The sequence below is a fragment of the Lissotriton helveticus genome, chromosome 7 (genome assembly GCF_964261635.1).
Source record: "Lissotriton helveticus chromosome 7, aLisHel1.1, whole genome shotgun sequence".
Lineage (NCBI taxonomy): Eukaryota > Metazoa > Chordata > Amphibia > Caudata > Salamandridae > Lissotriton > Lissotriton helveticus.
Window position 1 is genome coordinate 207613051 of NC_136068.1, and position 26981 is coordinate 207640031.

General features: G+C 49.6%; 1 protein-coding gene across 2 annotated transcripts in view; it reads left to right on the top strand.

Moving 5' to 3' along the window:
• LOC144768360 (serine/threonine-protein phosphatase 4 regulatory subunit 1-like) overlaps positions 1 to 26981 on the top strand; it is a 393513-nt gene that overhangs the window by 270459 nt on the left and 96073 nt on the right. For both annotated transcript variants that reach the window (XM_078651958.1, XM_078651957.1), the window contains one exon: positions 15645 to 15803. In XM_078651958.1, coding sequence (XP_078508084.1) covers positions 15645 to 15803 — 159 coding nt within the window. The remainder of the gene's footprint in view (positions 1 to 15644; positions 15804 to 26981) is intronic.

The following is a 26981-nucleotide window of genomic DNA, read 5'->3' on the forward strand; positions in this document are numbered from 1 at the left end:
TTAATGAGCAAAACACTCGTATCATGAAAATTGCCAATAAATAGACATTGTTAGCCCACAGGCTGCATTGTAAAGCAATAGCATAGAAAATAAAAGCATTTTCAACACAAACTGGCACCGTGCCTTTAAGGCAGCCATGACCCCTGTATTGCCATCATGCCTCAGAGGTGACAGTTAGGTCAGTTGTTCTTTCTGGCTCCTTCAGTCAGGACTCTGGTTTTACAGCTCCTACCTTTTTTGACTTTCTGTCAAAAATATCTTTAAATTCAACTTTTTCACTTTCACTCGACGTCTTTTGCCTTTAGAGTGCTGGTGCTGCCTTTTTTGTTTTTCAAAAAAGGTTTATTTTTGTCAAAATGCCTTCACTTTTCGATCCTTGCCCCCCCTTTGGCTAAAAGAAGGCCAGGACTGACACACACACTGTGTGTATCCTTTGTCTCCCTGAGACACATAATGCTAATGCAGACGGCTGTCAACATTGTAAGAACTTATCATGGAGAACCCTCAAGGACAGGGAGGGAATCCGAATTTATGTCCTCTCTGAAAGAGGTAGGTCTCCTAAAAGGCAGCAGAAGAGGAGAAAGCGGTCGACGTTGAGAGAAGACCCAACCTGTTCTCCGTCGGGATCGGTGTCGAAGCTGGTTGCGACGACAAAGACATCTTCGAAGACAGCTCATCATTCTTCGACGGCGAAGACTTTGACGTCGAAAACTCAGGTACTTTCATTGACGTCAACCAGGCGGCGTTCAACGTCGAGAGGCAGGCCTCCGTCGTAGCCAGGTGGGCATACGATGTTGAGGCAGATCACTCCGTCGTCGCCACAGCGATCGTCATCTGAAAGAAACAGGTTAGTATTAGATTCCTTACCTTAGAAAATCCCCAGGCGTCAGACTGGATCCGGAAATGTTTGCATAGCAGTACCCTTGCGCGTCGGTAGGCGTCGTCTGCGGCTCCGCGTCCGTCGTCTGCGGGTCCGTCGTCTGAGTCGTGGGCGCCGTGATGACGTCGTCGGAGTACTTAGACGCCGCCTCCACGTGCTGACATCAGTTCTTCTTTTTTCCACGCCAGCAACCGCAGATCCGGAAAAAGTGGTACCGTAGTCATTGTTTGACTAAACTTTTTGAGATCTTTTTTGATCCTTTGCGAGTCTTCGACTCCGAACGGTGCCGGTAGGGATGCCAGGTTTTAAACCCTGTGAGGACTGCGACCGACTGATGTCGGTTACCGACCCTCACTGCCGGTGTCTACACTGTCTCGGAGTCAACCACGACGACAAGACCTGCTCCGACTGCCGGGCCCTGACTTCGAAAGCTAGGCGGGAGCGGTCCCGCAAGCGGCTTGAACTCCGGCAGTCGGCCCCGCGCCGTGAAAGGTCCCGGTCCGGACGGAGGTCAAGGGACCAGTCGTGGGGTCGGAGCCATCATAGCTCCGGGAGCCGACATCACTCATCAGGTTCGAAGTCGTCAGGTAAGCACAAGAAGTCGAAGAGACGTCATCGCTCTTCCGACTCCCGCCGACGCGGCCGGGGGTTCGGGTGACACCGCCCGTCGGACACCGCCCGTCGGAGTCGTGGGCGTCGCGGCCTGCTCCATACCCTCCGGTCCCTGGGCAGCATGCGACGCCGGAGATCGAGCACTTCCTCATGGCCATGAGGTCCCTCACACCTCCTGCGGGCTCCGCTGCGCCTTCGGGCCAAGCGGACCCGTCTGGGGGCCCTAGCGGGTCGAGGGCTTCGGCCCCGACGCCGTCGGGTGCTTCGGCCCCGACGCCGTCGGGTGCTTCGGCCCCGACGGCGCCGCAGGGCCCCACTGGATCCGCTTCTGGATCCGGGTCGTCGCCGGTTGACCTGACAACCTTACCGGCGCCGGTCCCACAGGTGTCACCTCTGGCGCCGTCTTCGGGCGGCGCCGTCCCCGGGCGGCGCCGTCCCCGATGCCCCCCTCAATCCGGCGCCGGAGCGGCGCCGCTCTCGACGCTGTTTGGAGAGTTCTACTTCAACGAACCGGCCCATCCGTTTCCAACCCTGAGCTTCAGGAGATGGGTGACAAGGAGTATTGGGAGGGGTCTGAGGACCCTCTGACACGTGAGTGCCAGTCCCAGGAGGACTGGACAGGTGGACTTGGGGATGCCAGTGGTCTGGACACCTCGCCAGACACTGGTTTTGTCTCACCTTCTACCGTAGCTACGGAGGAGGGGGCAACCTACAGTGTGGTGTTGACGCGGGCATCCAAGGCCTTGGGCCTTGAGCCTTAAGCTCCCTGTCGCGGCCGTGAGGACTAACCTCCTTAAACCGCAGTCATGCTCGGCTGAGCCTCTGCTGCCGTTTAACAAGGCCTTGTCCGACGTTCTTTTGGGCACTTGGTCCAGGCCCGCTACAGGTTCGCCTGTAGATAGGAACGTGGCCAGACGCCACCGCCCGGCCCCGGGCGACCCATGTTTCCTGTCCACCCACCCCACCCACGAGAGCCTGGTCATCCAGGCTTCAAATTCCCAGTCCGCATTCCCGTCGGCCACGCCGGACAGGGAATCCAAGAGGTATGAGCAGTATGGCAAAAAGATATCCTCATCCCTGAGTCTGGTACTGCGGTCTTCCAACACCGCTTGCCTCTTGGGCCGCTACACCCACTCTCTGTGGGACACGGTCGCGGAAGTGCTGCCAGAATGCCCGTTGGAGGTACGGGCTAAACTCGGCCAGGCCCTTGTGGAAGGCCGGGATGCAGCACGATATTTTATCCGGTGTGGGCTGGATACCACCGACTCACTGGGCAGAGCGATGGCAACGACGGTGGCGATTCGTCGCCACGCCTGGTTGAGGTCCGCCAACTTCTCGGCTGATGTCCAGAATACCCTCATGGACATGCCGTTTGATGGCCGTCGCCTTTTTGGCGACAAGGCAGACCATGCGCTTGAGCGCTTTAAGGACTCCAGGGCTACGACCAGGTCCTTGGGCCTCTCGGCCCCGCCCCAGCAAATGGGTGCCTTTCGCTCCTTTCGTGGCCAAGGAAGGGGCGCCCCCACACGTGCTGCCAGCCACACACCGCAAGGTAATATCCAACGCGGTGACGGCCGTGGAAACTGCCGTGGCGGCGGTCAGGGACAATGGCGAGGTCAGTCCACACCTTCCCCCGCAGCATCCGCCTCAAAACCCTCCTAGTCCGTGCTTTCAGGCCCATGTGATGCCAGTGGGGGGCAGGGTTCGCCATCACCTCTTCCACTGGCGCACTGTCACATCGGACAGGTGGGTGCTGCAAATAGTCCGAAGGGGCTACTCCCTCCCCTTCGAGGCGACCCCTCCACCCATGCCACCGCAATACCACCGCATGTCAGGGGATCATTTGCGACTTCTGCAGGAGGAAGTTACGGCCCTCTTGGCCAAGGAGGCCATCGAGCGCGTTCCTGGGCCAGAAGTAGGGTGTGGTTGCTACTCCCACTACTTTCTGGTACCCAAGAAGGGCAAAGGGGGCATACGCCCTATCTTGGACCTACGGAACGTCAACGGCTTCCTCTGGAAGGAGAAGTTCAAAATGCTGACACTGGCTCAGGTTTTAGCTGCCCTGGACTCAGGAGACTGGATGGTAGCGTTGGACTTGCAGGACGCTTATTTCCACATCCCCGCTACCTGCGGTTCACGGTTGGCCACGAGCACTTTCAGTTTAGTGTGCCCCCCTTCGGCCTTACCAGTGCCCCACGGGTGTTCACAAAGGTGATGGCGGTGGTCGCAGCTCATCTGCGCAGGTTAGCGGTTTCATTCTTCCCTTACCTCGACGACTGGTTGTTGAAGGCGGGCTCGCCCCAGACAGTCGTCAGCCACCTCCAGACGACGGCAGACCTCCTGCAGCAGCTGGGGTTCTCCATCAATGTGCCGAAGTCACACCTGTGCCCCTCTCAGAAGCTCCTCTTCATCGGAGCGGTTCTCGACTCGGCGCAGTTTTGGGTTTATCCACCCGAACAGCGGGTTCGGGATATTCAGGCTCTGATTCCACTCTTTCAGCCTTTATCCTGGATCTCTGTCAGGTTGACGCTGCGGCTTCTGGGGCTGATGGCCTCCTGCATCCTTCTGGTGCATCACGCCAGGTGGCGGATGCGGACTCTGCAGTGGGACCTGAAGTTTCAGTGGCCCAGCATCAGGGCAACCTGTCCAACCATGTCCTGATCTCGGAGGGCACTGCGAGACAGCTGCAGAGGTGGCTCATGGACCGCGATTGGGTCAGCGGCAGATCCCTCTCCCTTCCCCAACCGGAGCACGTAGTTGTGACGGACGCGTCCCTCCACGGCTGGGTAGGCCACATGGGAGAGGCGGATATCAAGGCCTCTGGTCTCCGGCGGAGTCCCGGCTCCATATCAACCTTTTGGATCTGCGGGTGATTCGTCTAGCACTGAAGGCATTCCTCCCCTCTGTCCGGGGGAGTGTAGTGCAGGTGTTCACGGACAACACCACTGCCATGTGGTACTGCAACAAACAGGGCGGGGTGGAGTCGTGGTCCGTTTGCCAGGAGGCCCTGCGCCTCTGGCAGTGGCTGGAGCATCAGGGCGTGACCCTGGTGGTTCAACACCTGGCAGGTTCTCTGAACGCCAGGGCGGACGAACTCAGCCGTCGGTGCATGATGGATCACGAATGGCGTCTGAACTCGGACGTGGCGCAAGGCCTCTTTCAGCAGCGGGTAGAGCCTTGGTTAGATCTATTCGCCACCGAAGAGAAAGCGCAATGTCATCAGTTGTGCGCGTTGGAATTTCCAAGGCAGCACTCGCTCGGCGACGCTTTTCGTCGCGAGTGGAGTTGCGGTCAGTTCTACGCCTTTCCGCCTATACCACTTCTGCCCAGAGTGCTGAAGAAGATCATGCGCGACCGGGCCCAAGTCATCCTTGTGGCTCCGGACTGGGCGCAAAGGTACTGGTATCCCGAGCTACTCAGTATGTCAGTCGATCCCCCGGTTCATCTGCCTCTTCAGGAGGACCTTCTGTCGCAGCAGCAGGGGACGGTCCTCCACCCGAACCTGTCCAGTCTCCACCTCCATGCTTAGAGATTGAGCGGCGACAGTTGAGGCCATTTGACTTGCCTCCTGAAGTCTGTAATGTCATTCTGGCAGCCAGGCGTCCCTCCACAAAATTGGTATACGCCTGCAGGTGGAACAAATTTGTGGCATGGTGCACAGCAAAGGCTGTGGATCCACTTTCTGCCCCTCTTTCTGAGGTTCTTCTCTTCCTTCTTTCTCTTGCCCAGCAGGGCTCTGCTCTGGGCACTATCAAGGGCTACCTTTCTGCCCTTTCAGCCTTTCTAAGGCTGCCTGATCAACCTTCTTTGTTCAAGTCCCCTATTGTAACTCGTTTTCTGAAGGGCATCACGCACATGTTTCCCCCTGATCCGTTCGTGATGCCTCAGTGGGACTTGAACTTTGTACTTACGTTTCTGATGTGCGCTCCGTTTGAGCCACTTCACAACTGTCCTCTCCGCCTTCTTACTCTGAAGACTGCTTTCCTGGTTGCCATCACCTCTGCCAGGAGAGTGAGTGAGCTCCAGGCTCTTTCATGTACACCCCCTTTCCTTTCTTTCCATCCGGACATGTTGTGTTACGACTAAGCCATCTTTCCTGCCCAAGGTTGTCGCAGCCTTCCATATCGGGCAGTTTATCACCTTGCCCACCTTCTTTCCGCCACCGCATCCCTCTAAAGAGGAAGAGCGGCTCCACCGTCTGGACCCGAAACGTGCGATTTCGTTTTATCTAGATCGCACACGCCAGTTCCGGGTGGATGACCAACTCTTTGTTGGTTACGTGGGTGCTAAGAAGGGACGGGCGGTGCACAAGAGGACCATCTCTCGGTGGGTCGTCTTGTGTATCAAGGCATGTTACTCCTTGGCGAGGAAGGAGCCTCCTGTTGGGCTGAGGGCCCATTCCACTCGGGCCACGGCGGCTAGCACTGCCCTGGGCCGGGGGAGTCCCCTTACAGGACATCTGTGAGGCAGCTACGTGGGCATCCCTGCACACGTTTGCAAGACACTACTGCCTGGACAGCCAAGTCCTGAGGGATGGCTTCTTTGGCCGTTCCGTCCTCCAGGACTTTCTGGTGTGATTATTCGTTCGCAGACCCACCTCCGGGGTTGGTATTGCTGGGGTATCTATTCTAAGGTAAGGAATCTAATACTAACCTGTTTCTTTCAGATGAACAAGTTACTTACCTTCGGTAACGATATATCTGTCAGAAACAGAAGTTAGTATTAGATTCCTTACCGCCCCACCCATCCTCCCCGTTCTGCGAACTGATATCTAGGGTTAAGGTCATTCCCCTTCAGGGCCCTAGTTTCAATGGCACCAGTATTGGTTTTTAACATGGCTCTGCGTTTCTGGAGCGGAAAAGCTGTGTCGAAGAACTGACGTCAGCACGCGGAGGCGGCGTCTAAGTACTCCGACGACGTCATCACGGCGCCCACAACGATGCCGACGACGGACGGGAACCGCAGACGACGACTACCGACGCGCAAGGGTACTGCTACGCAAAAATGTCCGGATCCAGTCTGACGCCTGGGGATATTCTAAGGTAAGGAATCTAATACCAACTACTGTTTCTTACAGATATATCGTAACCGAAGGTAAGTAACTTGTTCGTCGAGGCACAGCGCTTCGTTGTCGCACCAGCGATCGACGTTGAGGCACAGGCGATCGATGTCGAGGCACACTTCGTCGACGCCTCATCACCGGAGTTCGACGTCGAAGCAGGTTTCTCAGTCGGCGTTCGACGTCGAGCCACAGATCTCCGCCAAGGATAGTTCATCAGTCCCCGGCGTAGAGACACCAGCCGTCACCTTCAGTGTCGAGACCGGCGTTGTGCCCAATGTCGACACAGAAGACCCCTGTAAGAACGACGTCTAGTTTGCGAATTCCGTCGAAGCAGAGATCTCCAAAGTTGACGCCGAGAAAGGAAGCAGCATTAGGGTCAGAGAGGCGTTCCAAGTCAAGGGGACGTTCTCCTGTACGCTCGAGCCCACCTTAAAAAAAGAAGAGATTTTCTTCAGGGCAGTCTCCGCCAAGACACCAGGCATCACAGTCGGTCCAGATCTCGCTCTAGATGTCCTTCAGGAGAGGTCTCTCCCCCAGAGAGCCTATTGTCATCTCCCTCAGGCTCTCATATCTCTCACCGTGAATCTGAGATCTAAGACCTCGGATGTTGTAATCTATTCTTCTGACAGTACATAAGAACATTCACCTGCCAGGTGAATCCATCTCCTCCAGCACGTTCCCCTGAGAGGAGAGAAAGGCAGAAGGCGCCTTCCATCAGGCTGTCACCTAGGTGGTACAGGCCATTACACCACTGGGCCCCCGACAAAGACACAGCAGCTCGGTTAACGCAGCAGGTGGATCGGGATCGACCTCCGTCCAGACCCAGAGAGCGAACGTGCACCCCGGTGCGCTCAAACAGGTGGAGATCCAGGTCAAGGGAGCACAGATCTCCTACTTCTTCCTCATTGTCTACTCACTCACATAGAGACTGTTCACCCACACTAACCGACAGCTCACTGTCGAGAATCTCTCCAGTGGACGACATCTTCACTTTCCACGACATCTTAGGCAGAGGGGCGCTTAAGCTGGGGATTCCCATGACCGCACGCCAGACCACGTCTTCAGTAATTTTTGAAACGCTGCATCATAAGACAGCGGCCAAACCTCTGCTTCCCTTGGTTCCAGGGATCATAGGACCAGTCATGGACGTATTCCTCACGCCTGTGACCATAAAATCAGTACCGCGAGGATTCTCAAAAAATATCGGTCGCCAGAGGAGGATCCACTATTCCTCAGAGCTGACCCTCCCCCCGGATTCAGTGATTATCGCAGCGGCAAGAAAGACCCATGCCGTGGCATCTTCCTCCACTGTACCTCCAGACAAGGAGAGTAAGACGCTAGACTCCTGGGGACCAAGAGTATGCGGCACCTCGGCCTCCTTGCTGAAGGTTTCCAGTGGCGGAGGCACTATTGGGCCGCTATGATACATCCCTGTGGGATTCCCTACAGCGCTTCATTGAAAAACTCCCTCCGGAAGATCGCAGGGATTTTGAAGAGATCCTTACGGAGGGTAGTCAGGTCTCCAACCAGATTATTAGCGCTGCAGCGGACAGAGCTACCCTGTCGGCGCATGGATATGCTCACGGGGTATGCGCAAGGAGGTCTTCTTGGTTGCATCTTACTGCCCTAAAGCCAGAAGCTCAGACACGAATCATGAACCTGCCCTTCTCTGGATCATCTTTATTCGGTTCACACACTGATGAGGAAATGCAGCGTATGAAGACGAAATTGGACACTCAAAAAGCCGTGGGGCTTGAAAAGAAAAAAGAATTCCGTAAAAGGTTCCGCCCCTACAATAAGCGATCCTCCCAACAGAGGGTTCAAACCCCTCAGGGGCAGCAAAAATCCCAGTACAGAGGCAGGCGCTCCTCAAGAGGTGGAGGAAATCGGCACCAAGGCAACAATTCCAACAAAGCGCAATCCAAACAATGAGTCCTTCCTTCCCCCAGTGCCGTTGACCACTCCAGTGGGGGGAAGCATCGCGTATCATATGGAAGAGTGGCGTGCCATTACAAAAGATCGCTGGGTGTTAGCTACGCTTCAGAATGGTTACTCTCTTCGGTTTCAACATCAACCTCCCTCCACTGCCAACATCGAGTCATCAGTTAAAACACCTACAAAAGGAGGTAGCCACCCTTCTCACAAAATCAGCTATCGAGAGGGTACCAAGATCTCAAAGAGGGAAAGTAGTTTATGCAAGATACTTTCTGGTCAAGAAAAAAGGCCAGAAAGCGGAGTACAGACCCATTCTGGACTTGCGGCCACTCAATCTTTACGTCAAAAAAGAAGTTTTGCAGGCTGGCGCTTCATCAAATATTTCCACATCTCCGGCAGGGGGATTGGATGTGTTCGCTGGACCTACAAGATGCATACTTTCATGTACCAATAGCTTACAGTCACAGGAAATTCCTCCGTTTCCGGGTGGGGACTTCTCTTTACCAGTTCAAAGTCCTCCCATTCGGGTTGAGGTCAGCTCCCCGAGTGTTCACGAAGTGCATAGCAGTGGTAGCAGCCACTCTATGCCGCAGGGGTGTCTTCGTGTACCCATATCTGGACGACTGGCTGTTAAAGGGTCCTTCCCCAGACAGTGTAAGGAACCACTTTCTGAGTTGCATCGATCTATGCCAACGTTTGGGTCTGCATGTGAATTTCAACAAGTCAACTTCACAGCCTACGTAGCAAATACATTTCCTGCTAGACTCCAAGGCAGGAAAAGTGTTTCCTTCGGAGGAGAGACAGTCTTCCATCACTCAAAAATGCCAACTGGTTCTACGAAACAGGGATCTGACGGTGCGAAGGATTGCCTCCCTGCTAGGGTCGATGGCATCCTGCATTTTTCTGGTCCCCAATGCCAGACTACGGATGCGTCCTCTTCAGGAGGATCTGGAGGACAAGTGGGACCAGCAGTCAGCTTGCTGGGACGACAAGATAACTTTGTCAAACACAGCGCGAGCGTCCATACCTTGGTGGATGAAAAGGCGATATATGCAAGTCTGCATTCCGTTCCATCAACCTCCACCTGCCCAGACGCTGATAACAGATGCCTCTCTACAAGGCTGGGAGGCACACATGGGTCATCTCCAGACGCAAGGACTGTGGTCTCCCAAAGAGCGCTCCTACCACATCAACATGTTGGTGCTGAGGGCAGTCCATCTAGCCCTCAAAGCTTTCCTGCCCTCGATTCAAACATCATCGGTGTTAGTACAAACGGACAACGCCACCACCATGTGTACTAACTGAACAAGCAGGAAGGAACACGCTCACGCACCCTCTCCCTGGAAGCGCAAAATCTGTGGCATTGGCTCCTGGCTCGGAATCTGTCAGTCACGGCAGTCCATCTCCCAGGAGAACAGAACATGAGAGCGGACGCTCTAAGCTGGCATTTCGAAGACAAAGAGGACTGGGTTCTCAACGACGAGGTAGTTGAAAGCATCTTCCAGTCATGGGGTCGTCCCACAATAGATCTCTCCGCGGACGACAAAAACACCAAATGCCGAGACTTCGCCTCAAGATTCTACCGACCAGGATCGAAAGGGAATGCCCTTTTGATAGACTGGTCAGGGGAATTTGTCTATGCCTTTCCACCCCTTCCGCTGATCCCGAAGGTGGTGAGCAAGCTAGCTCACTCGTACACAAGGATGATTGTCATTGCCCCCGATTGGCCGAGACAGTGGTGGTACACGGACCTTCTACATCTGTCAGAGTGTCCTCACAGGAGGCTGCCGTGCAGGCCGGACCTGCTATCCAAGATGAACTGGAGGATTCCTCATCCCAACCTTCCGTCACTGAACTTGGCAGCATGGCTCCTGAGGTCATACAATACGGCCACCTAGGACTGCCACAGGACTGCATGTCCATTTTGAAAGAAGCGAGACAGCCTTCCACAAGGCATTCCTATGCATGCAAGTGGAAGCGTTTCTACATGTGGTGTATGCAGAACAATTGTCATCCTATCAAGGGTCATGAATAGGTAATTCTCCCTTACCTATTATATCCGGCTAAAGCAGGGTTGAAATGTAATTCAAATTAAGGTGCACTTAGCAGCTATAACAGCTTATAGGCTGTCACCTTCCCAACCTTCTTTTTCCCAGTTACAGGCTGTGAAAGATTTTCTACAGGGCTTGAAGGTCTACCCTCTGTTACGCCCTCCGTTGCCCCCCCTGGAGTTGAACCTGGTGCTATCGAAATTGATGGGTCCTCCTTTCGAACCCATTCATAAAGCAACCTTGCAATATATTTCTTGGAAGGCTGCTTTTTTGGTAGCAATCACGTCAGCTCGCAGGGTGAGCGAAATTCAAGCTCTCTGTTCCAAAGAGCATTATACAGTGTTCCATCTGAATAGGGTGGTGTTGAAGACACATCCCTCTTTTCTGCCTAAGGTGGTGTCAGATTTCCATGTAAACCAGACCATCTCTCTACCCACTTTTTTCCCAATCCCTCCACTCCAGCTGAGGGCCTTGAATTCTTTGGTCCTGAAAAGGGTTTTAAAATTCTATCTTGATAGGTCCAAATCTATACGCAAGTCTGATCAACTGTCAACTATGGATCGATCAGATCAGGTTATGCAGCTTCGAAACGTTCCATCTCAAGGTGGATAGTTTTGTGTATCAAACTTGCCTACCAATTGGCGCAGAAGACCCTGGGGTTTTCTCCCAAAGCACATTCCACCAGAGGGAAAGCGGCAACTACAGCTTTTCTTCATAATGTGCCCATGTCAGAGATTTGTAAGGCGGCGACCTGGAGGTCCGTCCATACATTTACCAGACACTAGAGCAGATACCCAGGTAGGCCAGGCCTCCTTGCGGTATCTGTTTAACGGCTGATTTTCAGCTGTTACAACCTTTGGTTGGGTCATGTGTTTCTCATTTACCTGCAGGTGGTTGATGGGCTTGCTATTCTATTCAGTGCTTATGACTATTGATGAGGATCCCCTGGAAGAGAAGGATACGTTACTTACCTGTAATCCTAGTTCTCTTCCAGGGTATCCTCATCAAAGTCATAAGCAACCCACCTGTTGAGCCCTGACTTTCAGGGTTATGCAAAGAACAACTGACCTAACTGTCACCCCTGAGGCATGATGGGAAGCCAGGGTTCATGGCTACCTTAAAGGCACGGTGCCAGTTTTGTTGAAAATCCCTTCATTTTCCATGCTATTGCTTTACAATGCAGCCTGTGGGCTAACAATGTCTATTTATTGGCAATTTTCATGATATGAGTGTTTTGCTCCTTAAAACACAGAGTTCAAGTGCTATTTGACCTAATGTGTTTTTTATATGCTTGCAAATACAGTCTATGTATGGGTAATTACATTGTTTAGCCTCAGTTTTGGGGCTGCATTGGTGTGAGAAAAAACAATATATGTACGTACATATATGTGGAGCTAGATATATGTGATATCCATATATAATTTTATATTATTTCCGGGGTCCCCGCACATGGGCGGGAATATTCAGTGCTTATTACTTTGATGAGGATACCCCTGGAAGAGAACTAGGATTACAGGTAAGTAACTTATCCTTTCTGAAGAACATAAACAGCATGGGTATCTGTTGTAACTTGTATCTCCAAGTGGTATCTTCCGTCCACCCCTCCCCTGCTGTCCCAGTTGGTATCCCCTGCCCTGAAGCTGTCAGTGGAATGTTGGTGCGCTCTTCAGTGAGGAGAGTGGATGGTCAATAAACTAGTCCTAAGGTATCCTGGAGTCTTGTCCTCATTTTCGAATTCCTACACTGGCGACGGAACTGCGCAGGGGGCGGAGATTGACTATTTCCCCTTTGTGTACTCTCTCCACACGAGTGAAGAAGGAAAGAAGGACATTTGGCAGATAGAAGTAGAAAGGAGGTACCGCACCAGGTGTATTCCCGGATCAGCAAGCGACACGGGGAAGCTCACTAGGAGTGACGAGAGACTGGTGTACCTTCACAGACAGAAGTGCGAGTTGAGCTTCACATGCAGCGAGACTTTGCGGGTCTCCGGAGGTGCACGTTGATTTGACACCACCGTAGTATTTCACCAGGCACCCGTGTATTCGGATATGGGAGAATAAGAAGCGAGCTCATTCAAAAACAGTGAGTAGCAGTTTATCGAGGCATCCTCAGTGACTTAGCAGTAATCAAGGTGAATGAAAGGGAAACGAGGGATTAAGTGACAATTGCCACGTACCTGTGAATTCGGCAAGAGGAAGTCTTGCCTCAGGGTGGTGAGCGTGAGGAGCTCGGAGCGTAGGCCACATCCAGGCACTTCTGTGAGGGGAGCCGAGTCTCGTTTAGGCGTGGGATCAGCGGCACCATGCCAGCATGAGCAAGTCACCGTCGTTCTCCCCGCTAATCGATCCTGTTGAAGTTGACGGACCATAGTTGTTCCGGCAGGCGTTGACTCAGCTGTGAGAGATTCCTGTCACCAGCCATTGCGTCCTCCAGCAGCGAGTTCAGTCAGGAAGCGCGCGTGGTCAGCTGACCGAAACCGGATTCCTTCGCGCTCCCGGCGCACCAGCCATCCAGGGCGGTATGTTTTCGCTAAAACAGGAAGTACATTATTGGAGCATCCAGCTCGGGAATCGAAGGCTATATACTGGAGTTTTTGCAGACGAGGAGCATTAGTCACCTCATCGAACTGCAACTATCCTTATCCGTGTTGTTCTTGTGTTCACTGTACACATTGTGGTGAGTGTACGGCTGCCATTTGTCAGGGTGGAATAGATACCGTCTAAAGCATCCTCATCTGGACAGGAACTTTAACTTTGCTAAGGAAGCTGTTTGGGGTAAAGATGTATTCCAGCCTTCTCCTCTTTTTGCAACCCTATGTGATTGTATTTGCAAATTACAGAATTTTTACATGGAATGTTGGTAATTCCTTCTAGTATCTGTTAAGAATACAGCCTCCAAGGGAATAAAGTATTTAGTGTCCACCTCCCTCCTTTCTTATCCACCTGGGGTAACCATGGCTGCGGCAAGTATGAGTCAACCCCCGCCCTTCTTGAATGAGATAGGTGAACCAGAAATTAGTTGGAAGCAGTGGGTGAAATTGTTCGAGTCATACCTAATAGCGGTAGGGGGTGAAAAACACAAGGCAGAAAGGAAAAAACATATTTTGCTGCATAACTTGGGCATTCAGGGGCGCAAAGTGTATGAATCCCTGCCTATGCAAGTACAGGAGGGGGAGGTGGAAGGTGACATAGATGTCTATGAGCAGACAATGAGTAGATTAGAAAAACATTCTGGGGAAAGGGTGAATGTGGTGTTAGAACGCCACAAGTTCTTCAAGAGAAGCCAAGATAAACAGGAATCTGTGCAAAATTACATTGCATCATTGTGGGGTCTATCTCAGCTATGTGAGTTTGGTAGTTTAACTGATTCTCTCATAAGGGACCAACTAGTGAGGTGCACCAATAACCCACGCATTCAGGAGAAATTACTGGCGAAAAACCCAGGGTTAAGAGAGGCTATTGAAATAGCTAAATCAGTTGAGCATACCGCAAGATGCATTAAGGAAATGAAACCCAGTAGCGAGGTTGTGGCTTCTATTAATGACGAGGACAGGAATGAAGTGTACAAGGTGAGGTCAAAAGAGAATAACAGCAATAGGGGAGAAACTAAGGAGAAAGGTCCCAAATGTTACAGGTGTGGCAGCAATAACCATTTTGCCACTTTTTACCAATGCCCTGCCAGATATGTCACCTGTAAAAAATGTAATAGGAGAGGGCATTTCGCGAGGGTGTGTAAAGATGGAGAACCGCACACCAGAGATCAGGAGAGAAATTTTGAGAGGGGCACAAGTAAGGAAGTAAAGTGTATAGAGCAGAGAGGAGGAAAGATAATTTTGCAGTTAAAGGATCTGGATAGTACTGTAAACTCTATATATCCAAAGTGCGATGTTTTCATTGATAACAAGTGTGTGGAAATGTTCGCGAACTCATGTTCCCCGTTCACCTTACTGAACAAAGATGATTTTATGTCTGCGGGTATTTGCAATGTAAATGATTTAAAAATGCCTGACATTTCTCCCACAGGATACAACAAAGGAATAATACCCCTGGTAGGCATGAAAAATGTACAGATACGTTTTAAGGACAGGAAAACGTATGGGACAGTGTATGTGGTGAATTCAGGTTCCAACTTACTCTGGTGGGTCCACCAGAAAGAGCTGGGTATCATCTTAGACCCCAATAGTGTTGAACAGGTTTTGCTCACAAACAGGTCTCAAAAGAGTGAAAATATTTGTGAAGAGTTCAAACAGTTATTTAAAGAGGAGCTAGGATGTTTGCACAAGTACCAACATAAGATCAAGTTGAAATACAACACTAGACCACTTGTACACAAATTACGCCCTGTGCCACACAAGTTAGAAATACCCTTAGAGGAGGAGTTGCGCAAGCTATGCGAGTTAGATATAATTCAACCTATAAACTGCACAGAATGGTTGGCACCAATTGTGATCGCGGCCAAGTCTAATGGAGAAGGAATCCCTCTCTGTGTGGATTTGCGCAGTATAAATGACAATATATGGGTGGAAAGACATACATTGCCAATAATAAATGAAATGCTGAGCACAATGGGTCCTGCAAAATACTTTAGTGTGATAGACCTATCTATGGCATATCACCAAATTGAGCTCCATCCAGAGTCAAGACCACTCACAGCGTTCATCACCCCATTCGGGGCATTCATGTTTAAAAGAATGCCCTTTGGGCTGGCATCTGCAGCAGCCATATTTCAAAAAGCAAAGCAGAAGATCTTAGAGGGTGTACAATGTACCATGTGTTTCCAAGACGACATACTAGTCTATGGTCAAACTGAGGATGAACACGACAGTGTATTGAGACAAGTCTTCAAAAGACTCATGGAGTATTTTGATCTCCGTAGTACAATACTAGTAATAGTATACTTTTATATATTGTTATGTATCACGGTTTTCTCTTTCTAAGCACTGTAAAGAAACTGCATGTCTTTCTATTACCCTGTGTACTTCTTGTAGTCTTAAAGCACCTTTTTACACTACTGTTTCAGAGCATCTAACAATGAAATAAAAGTATTAGCTTTCTCTAATCTGAATTTTTTAAATAAGTGTTTTTTGTGTGTTTTGTTATAACAGATCCCCAAGTTTTTGGAGCTGTGTTCTGATAGCGTATGGGGAATGCGCAAAGCTTGTGCAGAATGCTTCATGGCTGTGTCCTACACCACCTCCAGTGAAATTCGAAGGACCAAGCTCTCTCCTCTCTTCATTAATCTCATCAGTGACCCGTGTAGATGGGTACGTTTATCTCTTGCATTAAACTGAGAAACTGTTGTCATCATTGGTACCTTACGTCATATAAAGAGGAAAAGATCAAAGTAAACAGGACTATTTTCTTTGGTCTCTACCAGTTGAAAGGAACTGCACTCTTAACTTCGGAGGCTTTTTACTATGCCTCTGGGAAGAAGGGAAACTCTAACACCGTGTTTTAAAATATCTTCCACAGGTACGCAGATATTAGTTATTATCAATAGATTATATGGCATAACAACGAATGCCTTTACCTCCCATACTTTTACCAGGCATATTTAAGGCAAGTAAAACGTATATATTCACGGAAAAAAGCCAAAGGTTACAGGGACGTTACAGTTTAAGTTTGAGTGTTAATCATATTTACTAAGGTATTACAAAAGTTAAATTAGTATACTTTGTGTACTTCCAAGTGATACTATTCCTAACTTGTATAATGCGAGTGGCTATGTAACTGTGTGTATCCGTGTGTGATTATCTGTATGGGAGAGTGAGTGGCTGTTTGAGTGAGTGTTCGGTTAATTGAGGGGCGTGTGAGTCACTCTATTGTAGAGTGTCTGTGTGAGTGAATGTATGGGTAGGTAAGTGGACGTGTGAGTGCTTGTATGAATTTGAATGTAAGCAGTGGCTTCTGCCATCGAGTAGCATGGGTCGGCCGGGGGTGGTGGGGATAGAAAATATATTTTATATCCCCACCACCCTGCTACCGGACAGCTGTCTTGCCCTCTTATTTTCCTGCTTGAAGCAGTAAGCACTCCCAGGCTACCCTAAGCCACTCACAACACTGCAATGCTACGTTTGATTAGTCTGAGTGCCCACCACGCCTCCTTGCTGACTGTGATGACAGCCAAGCCCTGCCCTGTAAACCTGCGTGACAGCGGAAAAATAAAACAATGATAAGTGTAGTTATAATTGTATTTGTCTTTTTTCTACTGTGCAAAATGCAGTGGGGCAGTTCTCCTCCGCCTTAGTGGAGGAGCCTCCGCTGAATGTGTTTATGTGGGTGTGTGAGTGGTGATATGGGTGTGAGTGGCTATTTTGAGAGGCAGTATGGGTGAGTGAGTGGGGATGTGAGTGGCTGTATGAGTGTGTGAGTAACTGCATACGTGAGTAGCTGTGGGAGTGACTATGGGCAAGGGGCTGTGTGAGTAGGTATATTGGTGAGTAGTGTGTGATTGTATGTGTGTGTGAGTGGGTGGGTGGGTGTATGGGTGAGTGGTTGTGTGAGTAGGTGTATAAGTGGGTGTGTGTGGTCATGTGGATTATGTCATCAGTGATGTCATTTGAGATGTCATCAGTGATATTCATTCACCTAAAAACCAAAGTTACCACTCACACACCCACTCATTCATCCAAAGAGCCATTCACACACCCACTCATTCACCCATACTCCTATTCATGCAACCACTCACTCACCCATATATCCTATCAACAGAGCCACTCACTCGGCTATACCACCACTCTCACACCCACTTACATATCCATTTACACATCCATACAAGCACTGACACGTCTTCTCACTCACCCGTCTTCTCACTCACCCATAGACACTCACTCTCCAATACAGCCACTCACACACCTACTTTGTTAACCAAACGCCCACTCAAACAGCCACCCCCTCACCCATTCAGCCACTTACACAGCTACAAACCCAGCCATCCAGCCACTCACCCTCCTACTCACCAGTGCAACCACTCAGACAGCCACTCACTTACCCATACAGCTGCTCACCCCCCCACTTATTCACCCATTCAGATACTCACCCCCACTTTTTCACCCATACAGATACTTACACACCTACTTATTCCCCCATACAGCCACACACACCCACTTATTCCCCCATACAGCCACACACACACACTTATTCCCCCATACAGCCACTCACACACCCACTCACACACCAATACACACAGCCACTCACATAATGTATGTTAGAAATAGTATCACTCATTAGGAGTACACAAAGTATACTAATTTAACTTTTGTAGTACCTTAGTAAATATGTTTAACACTCATGAAGGTTTAGAAAACATTCACAATCACTTGATGATGTCAGCAGTGAAGTCATTTGAGATGTCATCCGAGATGTCACTCGCCATGACGAGTGATGTAATATGTGAGGTCATATGCTGTACATTGCGGGGGCGTTAGTTAGCTCAGGCAACTATAACTGCTGAATTTCTATGGTTTTGTGCATGTGAAATCTGAGTCCCTGTAACCTTTGTCTTTTTTCAGTGAAGGTCTGCAGTTTCTTACTGTTATTTCCTAACTATATATGGACTGTAGTGGGTGTGTAAGTCTCTGAGTCTGTAAGTTGGTCTCTGACTTTCTGAGTGGGTCTGTCAGTGGGTGTGAGACTGCTTAGTGGGTGTGCCTGAGTGGGTCGGTGAGTGGGTGTATTTGTATTTGCCTTGTTGGTACTTAGTGGGGGTGGGGGTTTGCTGAGCATCGCAGAAGATTTGCGAATTCTTTCACATGGAAAAATAAATTGTTCTGGGGTGTATTCTGGCCTTTCAAGGATCCCCAAAGACCACTAGATTGCACCCATGGGGCCAGGGTACCTATACCCTAACACCCTTCTTCTACATTGTTTATGAATTTTTACTGCTGAGGACCTTTGCTCAATATCTAAAATGGCAGCTGCAACTTTCTACACAGGTTTCGGTCAGCCAATCACAGCTTTGCTGTGGGCACTTGGATTCACAAAGAATTTGTGCCTCTAGATTTACCAATTTGTTTTCCCTTTAATAGCTCAAAAACTACTGAACAGATTTTCCCCAAATCATTAAAATCATGCTTTCTGTACAATAATCTGACTTTCTGCCAAATTTGGTGTAATTCCATTCAGTGGTTAAGGCTGTAGTCGTGTCTAAAATCTCTGAGAATTAACAATGGAAACACACTTTTTTTTACAGCCCCTTTTTCTCCGCCCACGCTTGATGAATCACCCCAAAAACTTTCCTTGCACAGCTAAACAAAGTGTGGCACTTTTTGTGGAAAATTTTGAGAAGATTCGTCAAACGGCACCAAAGTTATATGCAAGTCGAAAAATACTGTTTGAGGCATGTGAGCTATAGATCACATGCTTTGCATAGCCCCCATCTAGTGTTGGGTCCGAATGTTTGCACTTTGTTTTTGTTCAAAGAATTTTTTTCCAGTCATGAGGTAGGTGACTCCTCCTTAAAGGTGATTGTGCGCATGGGCATCGGCTCCATTGTCAGACTGCTTTTTCCACCATCGGGTTCGGATGTGAATTGCTAAGCCCTGGTTCGGCACCGTTTCTCGGGTTCCCTTTGACGTGCAATCCACTCCCCTCAACAGTATTGTTCCTCGATCTCTTTTCCCATTCTCTGCGTATCATTTAGACTCAAATAACTTCGATTGGGAAACTCTTGGAGAGCCGTTGAGCCTACCCGCGTCGGGCTCGCTAGCAGTCGATGGAACAGACTCCATTTAAGCTCTGTCCCGGGTGTCGTGCCAAATTTCCGTGCACCGACCTGCACGAAGTGTTTATCCCCTGAACACAACGAGAAAGATTGCAACTCGTGCCATCGTTTCGATAGAAGAAGATACTTTGTGACTGCCGGGCTCAAAGTCACGAGATGCAACAGCAAGGTGGCTCCGTACCTGACATCTATGGCGAAGATACCGAGAAGAAACACAAGCTTAAGGAGTCAGGAAAGAACACATCTCCGTGTACGAGGCTGACTCTGACATGGAAGAAGAGGAGCCAGTTACACCGGGTCAGTGTATCGCAAGTACAGAAACCCCCTTGCTCCCACAACACAAGACAAAAAAGGCACTGGTCCTTCCTATGCCTGCGGGCCAGGGTCGGCACCGAGAAAATGTTTAGAGTACCTCGCGCGCGGGCCCGGCACCGAAACACAAAGAGAGAACTTCCAGCTCAGGACCGAGTCGGCCCCATGCCGGCGCCAAACCGATCCTCGGTGTCAAAATCCAAGCATGTACTGGTCCATGTTCCATCTTTGTCGAAGACTAAATCTTCGGTACTGAAGAGTTCAAAGCCGAAGCTTTCGACACCGAAACATAAAGATAAAAAGACCGCGCCAAAAGATCCTCGGTCCGATGTTCCACCTTCGGTTCCGAAACAGAAAGAACTGGTTAATAACCCAGATACTGGACATGTTCATGCCAAGCTGCCTGAAAAAAAGGAAACTGGGCCAGCAGGATGAGCACCACATGTCCCTGAAGAAAAGGAATGTGGGTACTAACACTTCCCCTTATGTTCCCATCCTTCGCCTACTAATCCTCAATCACTTATCACACCTACTAATTCACCACCACTATCACCTGACCCACATGATGAAGGGTATGAGGATAGGCCACAAGATGTTGACCTATGGCAGGATTATGACACTGACCCACACACAGATACTGACCCTGACTTATACCCGTACAGGCCATCACCACCTGATGACAATATAGGCTACATTGAGCTTCTTAACAGGGCTGCTCATTACCATGGGGTGGAACTACATAAGGAGGCTTCAGAGCAGGACTTATTGTTTGAGACCCTAATTCCTCTTTAAAAAAAGTAGACATACACTGCCAATGCTTAAGGAAATGGTTAAACATGCAAATGAGGTTTTCAAAGATCCTGTAAGGGCAAGAATCCTCAATCTCAGGGTTGAAAAGAAAAATAAACCAGCACCTACTGACCCTGCCTACATCAAGGGTCAGCTGCCCTTAGACTCTCTTGTGGTTTCTAATGCTTGCAAGAGAGCGAACTCTCACCACAGGTGAGTCCCCTCTTCTTGATAAGGAGTCCAAGTTAATTGATGCCTGTGGCAAAAGGGTAGCCTAACAAGCAATGAATCACTGGCGCATTGCCAATGCTCAGGCTTTGCTAGCCAGATATAATAGGGCTCATTACGATGACTTAGAAAAACGTATGCAATTTATGCCTGATGAGCATAAATCTAAGGCAAATGATATTATCCTGGAGGGCAAACTTATCACAAATTTCTCCATCATGTGCGCCCTAGACGCAGCAGACACAGTAGCGTGTGCAGTAAACACCAGCGTACTGCTACGAAGACATGCATGGATGAGAATTTCAAGGTTCAAACCTGAGGGACAGGCCTCCATTCTCAACCAGCTATTTGACAAGGAACACCTCTTTGGTCCAGCAGTTGACACCTCGCTGGAAAAGATGAAGGAAGACACTGAGGTCGCAAAGTCCACGAGGGCTTTTCAGTTAACCGCGAATAGGAGTTTGGCGCTCTTTTTACAGGGGTGTCTCCAAAAATATTTCCACAGAAAATCCCCCCTCTTACAAGGCCAAAACCAATCACCCTCATCAAGAGGCTAATTCAGAAGAGGTTTTAAAGGAAACAATGGTAAGGGAAGAGGCTAACTCCACACGCACTTACCCCGCAAACAAGCAGTGACTTCCTTCCGCTACCCCCTATCATTCCACTTCTGTCGGGCGACATCTCTCCCCTTTTCTTCCTGTTTGGAACACAATCACCTCAGACAAATGGGTCTTACAAATTATCCAATATGGTTACTGCCTGGAACTTGCAGACATTTCCCAAACATCCCTCCAAGATAATCATGCAATGTCACAGGAACATCTTACCCTTCTAAAGCAAGAAGTTCTCTCTCTGTTCGAGAAAGGAGCTATAGAACCAGTCTTATAAAAATATCAAGGGGCCGGGGTATACTCCCTGTACTTCTTGATTCCCAAGAAGGACGGCTCTCTCAGGCCTATACTAGACCTCGGGGAACTAAATCTATACATTCAGTCGGTAAAATTTCACATGGGCACTCTCCAGCAAGTGCTCCCGCTCCTTCAACAAGGTGACTTTCTGTCCACTCTGGACTTTAAGGATACCTATTTTCATATCCGAATACACCTTGCTCACCTCAAGTACCTCCGGTTCTTTTTAGCAGGCCAGCACTATCAGTTCAAGGTGCTCCCATTGGGAGTAACTACCGCACCCAGGGTTTTCACCAAGTGCCTGGCAGCAGTAGCAGCTCATCTACAAAGTATACACACATTCACGTCTTCGCATATTTTGTTAATTGGCTCATAAAAACCAGCTTGCAAAAAAGCGGTCTACGCCACACTCACAAAACAGTGCAATTTCTCCACTATCTTGGATTCACAGTAAATCTGTCCACATCCCATCTACATCCATCCAACACACAGACGTATCTGGAAGCCACAATAGATACACAAAAGGCTTTGGCCTACCCCAATCCGGCCAGAATCCACAACATGCAGACTCAACTCTGTCAGTTTCAGCCTCAACACTCATTCCCAGCTCAAGTGTTCATGCAGTTACTAGGGATGATGGTGTCTTGCATTCCAATAGTCCCTTACGCAAGACTCCAGATGCGCCCCCTTCAGGAGTGCTTAGCACGTCAGTGGAATCAGGCTCAGGGTCTCTTTTCAGATCTAGTGTTGGTGGACGGCCGCACCCATCACTCTCTGCAGTGGTGGAATATACCGAACCTTTCAAAAGGGCAGCCCTTCATAGACCCGGTTCCACAGATAGTGCTAACAGCAGACGCATCGCTCATTGGTTGGGGAGCTCCTCTCCAGATGCATACAATTCAGGGCATGTGGAGCCTGCAGCAAAAGCACCTTCACATAAATCATCTAGAGCTGGTAACAATTTTTCTAGCGCTCAAAGCGTTTCAAGTACATCTAGTAGGCAAAGCTGCCCTGATGCGTACAGACAACATGACCACAATGTACTACGTACAAAAACAGGAGGGGTGCACACTCTCTCCATCTGTCACAACTACCACAGATCATCTGGAGATGGGCTATACGTCACAAAATATATCTCCTTGCAGAACACCTTCCAGGAGTAAACAATCAGATTGTAGATCTGCTCAGTCGTCAAAGACTCACAGATTCACAAATGGGAACTCCACCCTCAAGTTCTCCTCCCATTCTTCCAAATGTGGGGCTTTCCCAACATAGATCTGTTAGTCACAAACCTAAATGCAAAATGCCCAAGCTTCTCATCCAAGCATCCACACCTGTTGTCCAAAGGCAATGCACTATGGATGAATTGGTCAGGGATATTTGCCTACGCTTTTCGGCCACTTCCACTTATTCCATTAGTGGTTCGGAAGCTTAGACAGGGGTCCCTGAAACTAATCCTAGTTGCTCCCTAATGGGCTCGGCAACCTATGCTCACAGCACTGTTGGAGCTCTCCGCAGTTTCTCACTAAAAACATCATCTCACTCCCAATCTTCTCACTAGAGCCAAGGAGAGATAAGACATCCAGATCCCAGTCATTTCAATCTTGCGATCTGGCACCTGAAATCTTAGAGTGTGGCTACCTTAATCTCCCGCCAGACTGCATGAACATCATCAAAGAGTCTAGACGTCCTGCAACAAGAGCATGCTATGCAGCAAAGTGGAAGCGATTTGTGATATACTGCAATAACAATCAAATCGATCGGCTGGACGCTGCAGTTCAAAACATAATTTGATATTTATTACTTTTGCAGCGTTCCAATTTAGCGTACTCTTCCATACGCTTTCATCTTGCTGCAATAGTTGCATACCTACAGAATAGACAACATCTGTCTCTCTTTAGAGTGCCCGTCATTAAAGCATTTATGAAAGGACTTAAAAGAATCATTCCTCCAAGACTCCCACCTGCTCTAGTGTGGAATCTCAACATTGACTGATGGGTCCACCCTTTGAGCCATTGCATAGATGTAAACTACAATTCTCACTTGGAAGGTAGCTTTCCTCATAGCTATAACATCACCGAGGAGAGTGGGTGAGCTTCAGTCATTTACCATTGAAAAAACATTTTTACAAGTACACCAAAACAAAGTGGTTCTTAGAACCAACCCTAAATTCCCAACAAAGGTAATTTCTGCCTTTCATAACAACCAATCTGTTGAGTTACCGGTTGTGAGAAGTTGGCCTGATGTGCAGTGTTCACTATTCTAGTGATCACTATATATCAGTCCAAACAACCCTTATTGATGATTGGTTGTAAGTCAACCTTATAGACCAGCTATCCTAGTAGCATGGATACGAGCAGTCTAAGGCTAAGACTCTAGAGGGCGTGTTAAGCCAGCTGTTTTACCATCACATTACCCCTTGAACACCCAGTGAAAGGACACCACACAAGTGTTATGAAAATAAACAGTGTATTTATTAGAATCACAACAACCCTGTACTCTTTATGAGGACAGGGTGCTAGGCACACAACAAAACTCTTACGAAAATACTTAAGTTAGCACGTTATCCACAAATGCCCGAGGGGCACGAAAAACCATATACTTTAAAAGTGGAATGCGAAATTACTAGCAGGTAAGTACAGTACTAATAGGCTTTGGAATCGCTAGGACTTGACTAGGGAATCGTTAGATTACTTCTAGGAGACCTAGGGGACTCGGGTGCAGAGTGTGCACTCTCACGCGGGATGCGGGACAAAGTCTATGGAGGCTAGTAAAGGCAAAGTTAGTGTTTACGGGCGAACCCGACCTGGTAGGAAGAAAACGACAGTGGATCCTGACCCTTGGATAGTGAGGCTATGCTGGGGCACCGAAATGCCGAAGTTACCTAGCCCAGGGGCTGCAGCTGCATAGGTCTCAAAAGACGTCGGGAATCCTCGTTGCCGGACCAGGAGCCTGGAAGGAAGATGCTCGCAGGCGACCAGTGAAGATAGTTCGAGTTGATCCAAGCCTGGATCTGGAAGATGGATGACACCTGAAAGCAGAGGGGACCAAGTTCGTGACTACTAGCCAGTAGTCAGTGGGCACCAGGAGGGCACCGGATGGTAGTCACCTCGACTAGGTGAGTGGGCGACGCTGGCTCTGCAGATCTCACGGACCAGGAGGCGTTGTCGGCGACCAGGATGGAGAGGCGAGCTGTCCCACGATGGATGAAGCTGTCGGCGTCGAAGTTACCCAGGATTGGGCAACAAGCCTTGGCTAATTCAAGCCCACGCGGTGGACTCAAAATGGCGTCTTGAGTGGACCAGGAGGGTCCGGGGTGCTCCTCTTCGGAAAGGGAGCAAGGGCCAGTCTGGAGCAACCAGACCAGCAGCAGTGATGGCGTCGTTCAGAAGGCCACAAGCCAGCGGGCTAGTAGCCAAACAACACGGTGAGCAGCAAAAAGCAGAAGGGCCCCACGCAGATCGTGGAGATGCTGGGAGGCTGCACTTCGGGGCTGGAGCTGCTCAGGGTCGGGGCTTCTCGGACCCCAAAGCACTCACCAGGAAATTACTCGGCGGGCTTGCTGTGCAGAAGTCGTGCAGTCTTGAAGATGGCCGGTCCCTCGAGGTCTCGTCGCACCCACGGTTCTCAGCTTGGCTGTAGAGGTGGGTAGAGGTCAGAGGTGCCAGGGAAGCCGGTTCTCGTCGAGCTGGGCAGTCGGATTCCGGAGGAAGGACTTGCAGCAGACCGCAGTGTTCTTTAGATGGTGCCTGCGGATGCAGGGTGACTACTCCTTAGTCACAAGGGAGAAATCTTAGGAAGAAGTCTTGAGTTCCTTTCGTGGAAAGTAGTTTCAGGATTCAAAGATGATCTGATTTGGAAGGGGGCCAGTCTCTACCTTTATCCTGTAAAAAGGGGCTGGCACGCGACTAAGTCCTGCCCTATGGGTGGGACTAGGAGGGGGGTGGTTACACCCACTTCCTTGGCGGGCTTTTCCCCAGCACAGGGTCTGGAGTGACCCTGGAACTGGTTCCAGCCAGCCTATGCACAGTGAGCACCGGGGTGCCACGTGCAGTCACCTTCCTCTAAAGCCCTGCCTACCTACAATACACAAAACCCTGTCTGGGACGGTGCTGGCACCGCCCCTGGCAGGAAACCCTTTGTCCTTATCTCCTGCTCTGGGAGGACTCCCAGCAGCAGGAGGGCAGACTTGTGTCTCGGTGGCAGCATCCATTTTGTGGATGCTAAGGCTCTGTCTGACTTTAACCGGGGTTAGGGGTTACATACATGTCGTGTCCCTCTAGAAGGGTGGAATGCTAACCCCGTCGCCAGAATTGGCGAGGGGTTAGTATTCCAATTCGTATGACACCTTACTCGACATGTTTTGATAAAGCGATACCAGAGTTGGCACATAACCGCGAGGATTATAATGCACTTAAGAGTATATGGTATGCGATATCATGGAAACGGCTAAGGGATGGATCCCGAAAGACGCAGACAGGCTCAGCTCATGCCAGAGCACCATCTCACACGATTCCAAGCACTCTGCCTTCAGGATTGTTAAGGCCTGCCATAGGAGTGACTGATAGGAGATCTATGTGTCCATTTTAGGGTTAGATATAGGTATACTATATCTAAAGCAAAGGGTGAGTACACCACCTTGCCCCAGCTGTCGTGCAGCCAGTTGTGTCAGTTTTAGTTAGTCAATCCAGGGGTGGCACAATACATGCTTCAGCCCCTGGGAGACTTCTGGGTGCACCTCAGCCCTGGGTACAGGGACTTTGAGAGGGCCCAGGGCCAATTCAGTACCTGAGTACAATTTGGATAGAGAGAACAGCTAGGCTGTGGGTCTGATTAGCAGGCCCACAGCCAGGGAAAGTCGTAAACCAGTGCAGCAAAAAGCAAAAATCTGGGTGATCATAGGATTGCAGACCCTACTCTCCTATACCGGTGTTCTTCTCTCAACCCGTTTCTGTGGCAGAACGTGCTTTACACACTTTAGATGTGAAATGATCACTACTTTACTATGTAGAAAGGACAAAACATTTCTGAAAGATGAAACAACTTTTTCTTGCTTTTGCGCCACCACATAAAGGCAATCCTATATCAAAATCGGGCATTGCAAGGTGGATAATCAAGTGCATTCAGACATGCTATGCAAAGGCAAAATGAACACTGACAATTCCCCATAGAGCACATTTCACACGCAAACTAGGGGCTTCTATGGCATTCTTAGGGAATATACCCACAGATGACATCTGCAAAGCTGCAACATGGACTACACCTCATACATTCACAAAACACTATTGTGTAGATGTGTTAGCAAGACAGCAAGCTAGTGTCGGGCACGCAGTTTTACGGACACTATTTCAGACGACTGCATCAGCTACAGGTTCGCCGCCGCTTTGGGAGATAACTGCTGTATAGTCTATGCAAAGCATGTGATCTACAGCTCACATGCCTTGAACGGAAAATGCTACTTACCCAGTATGCATCTGTTCTTG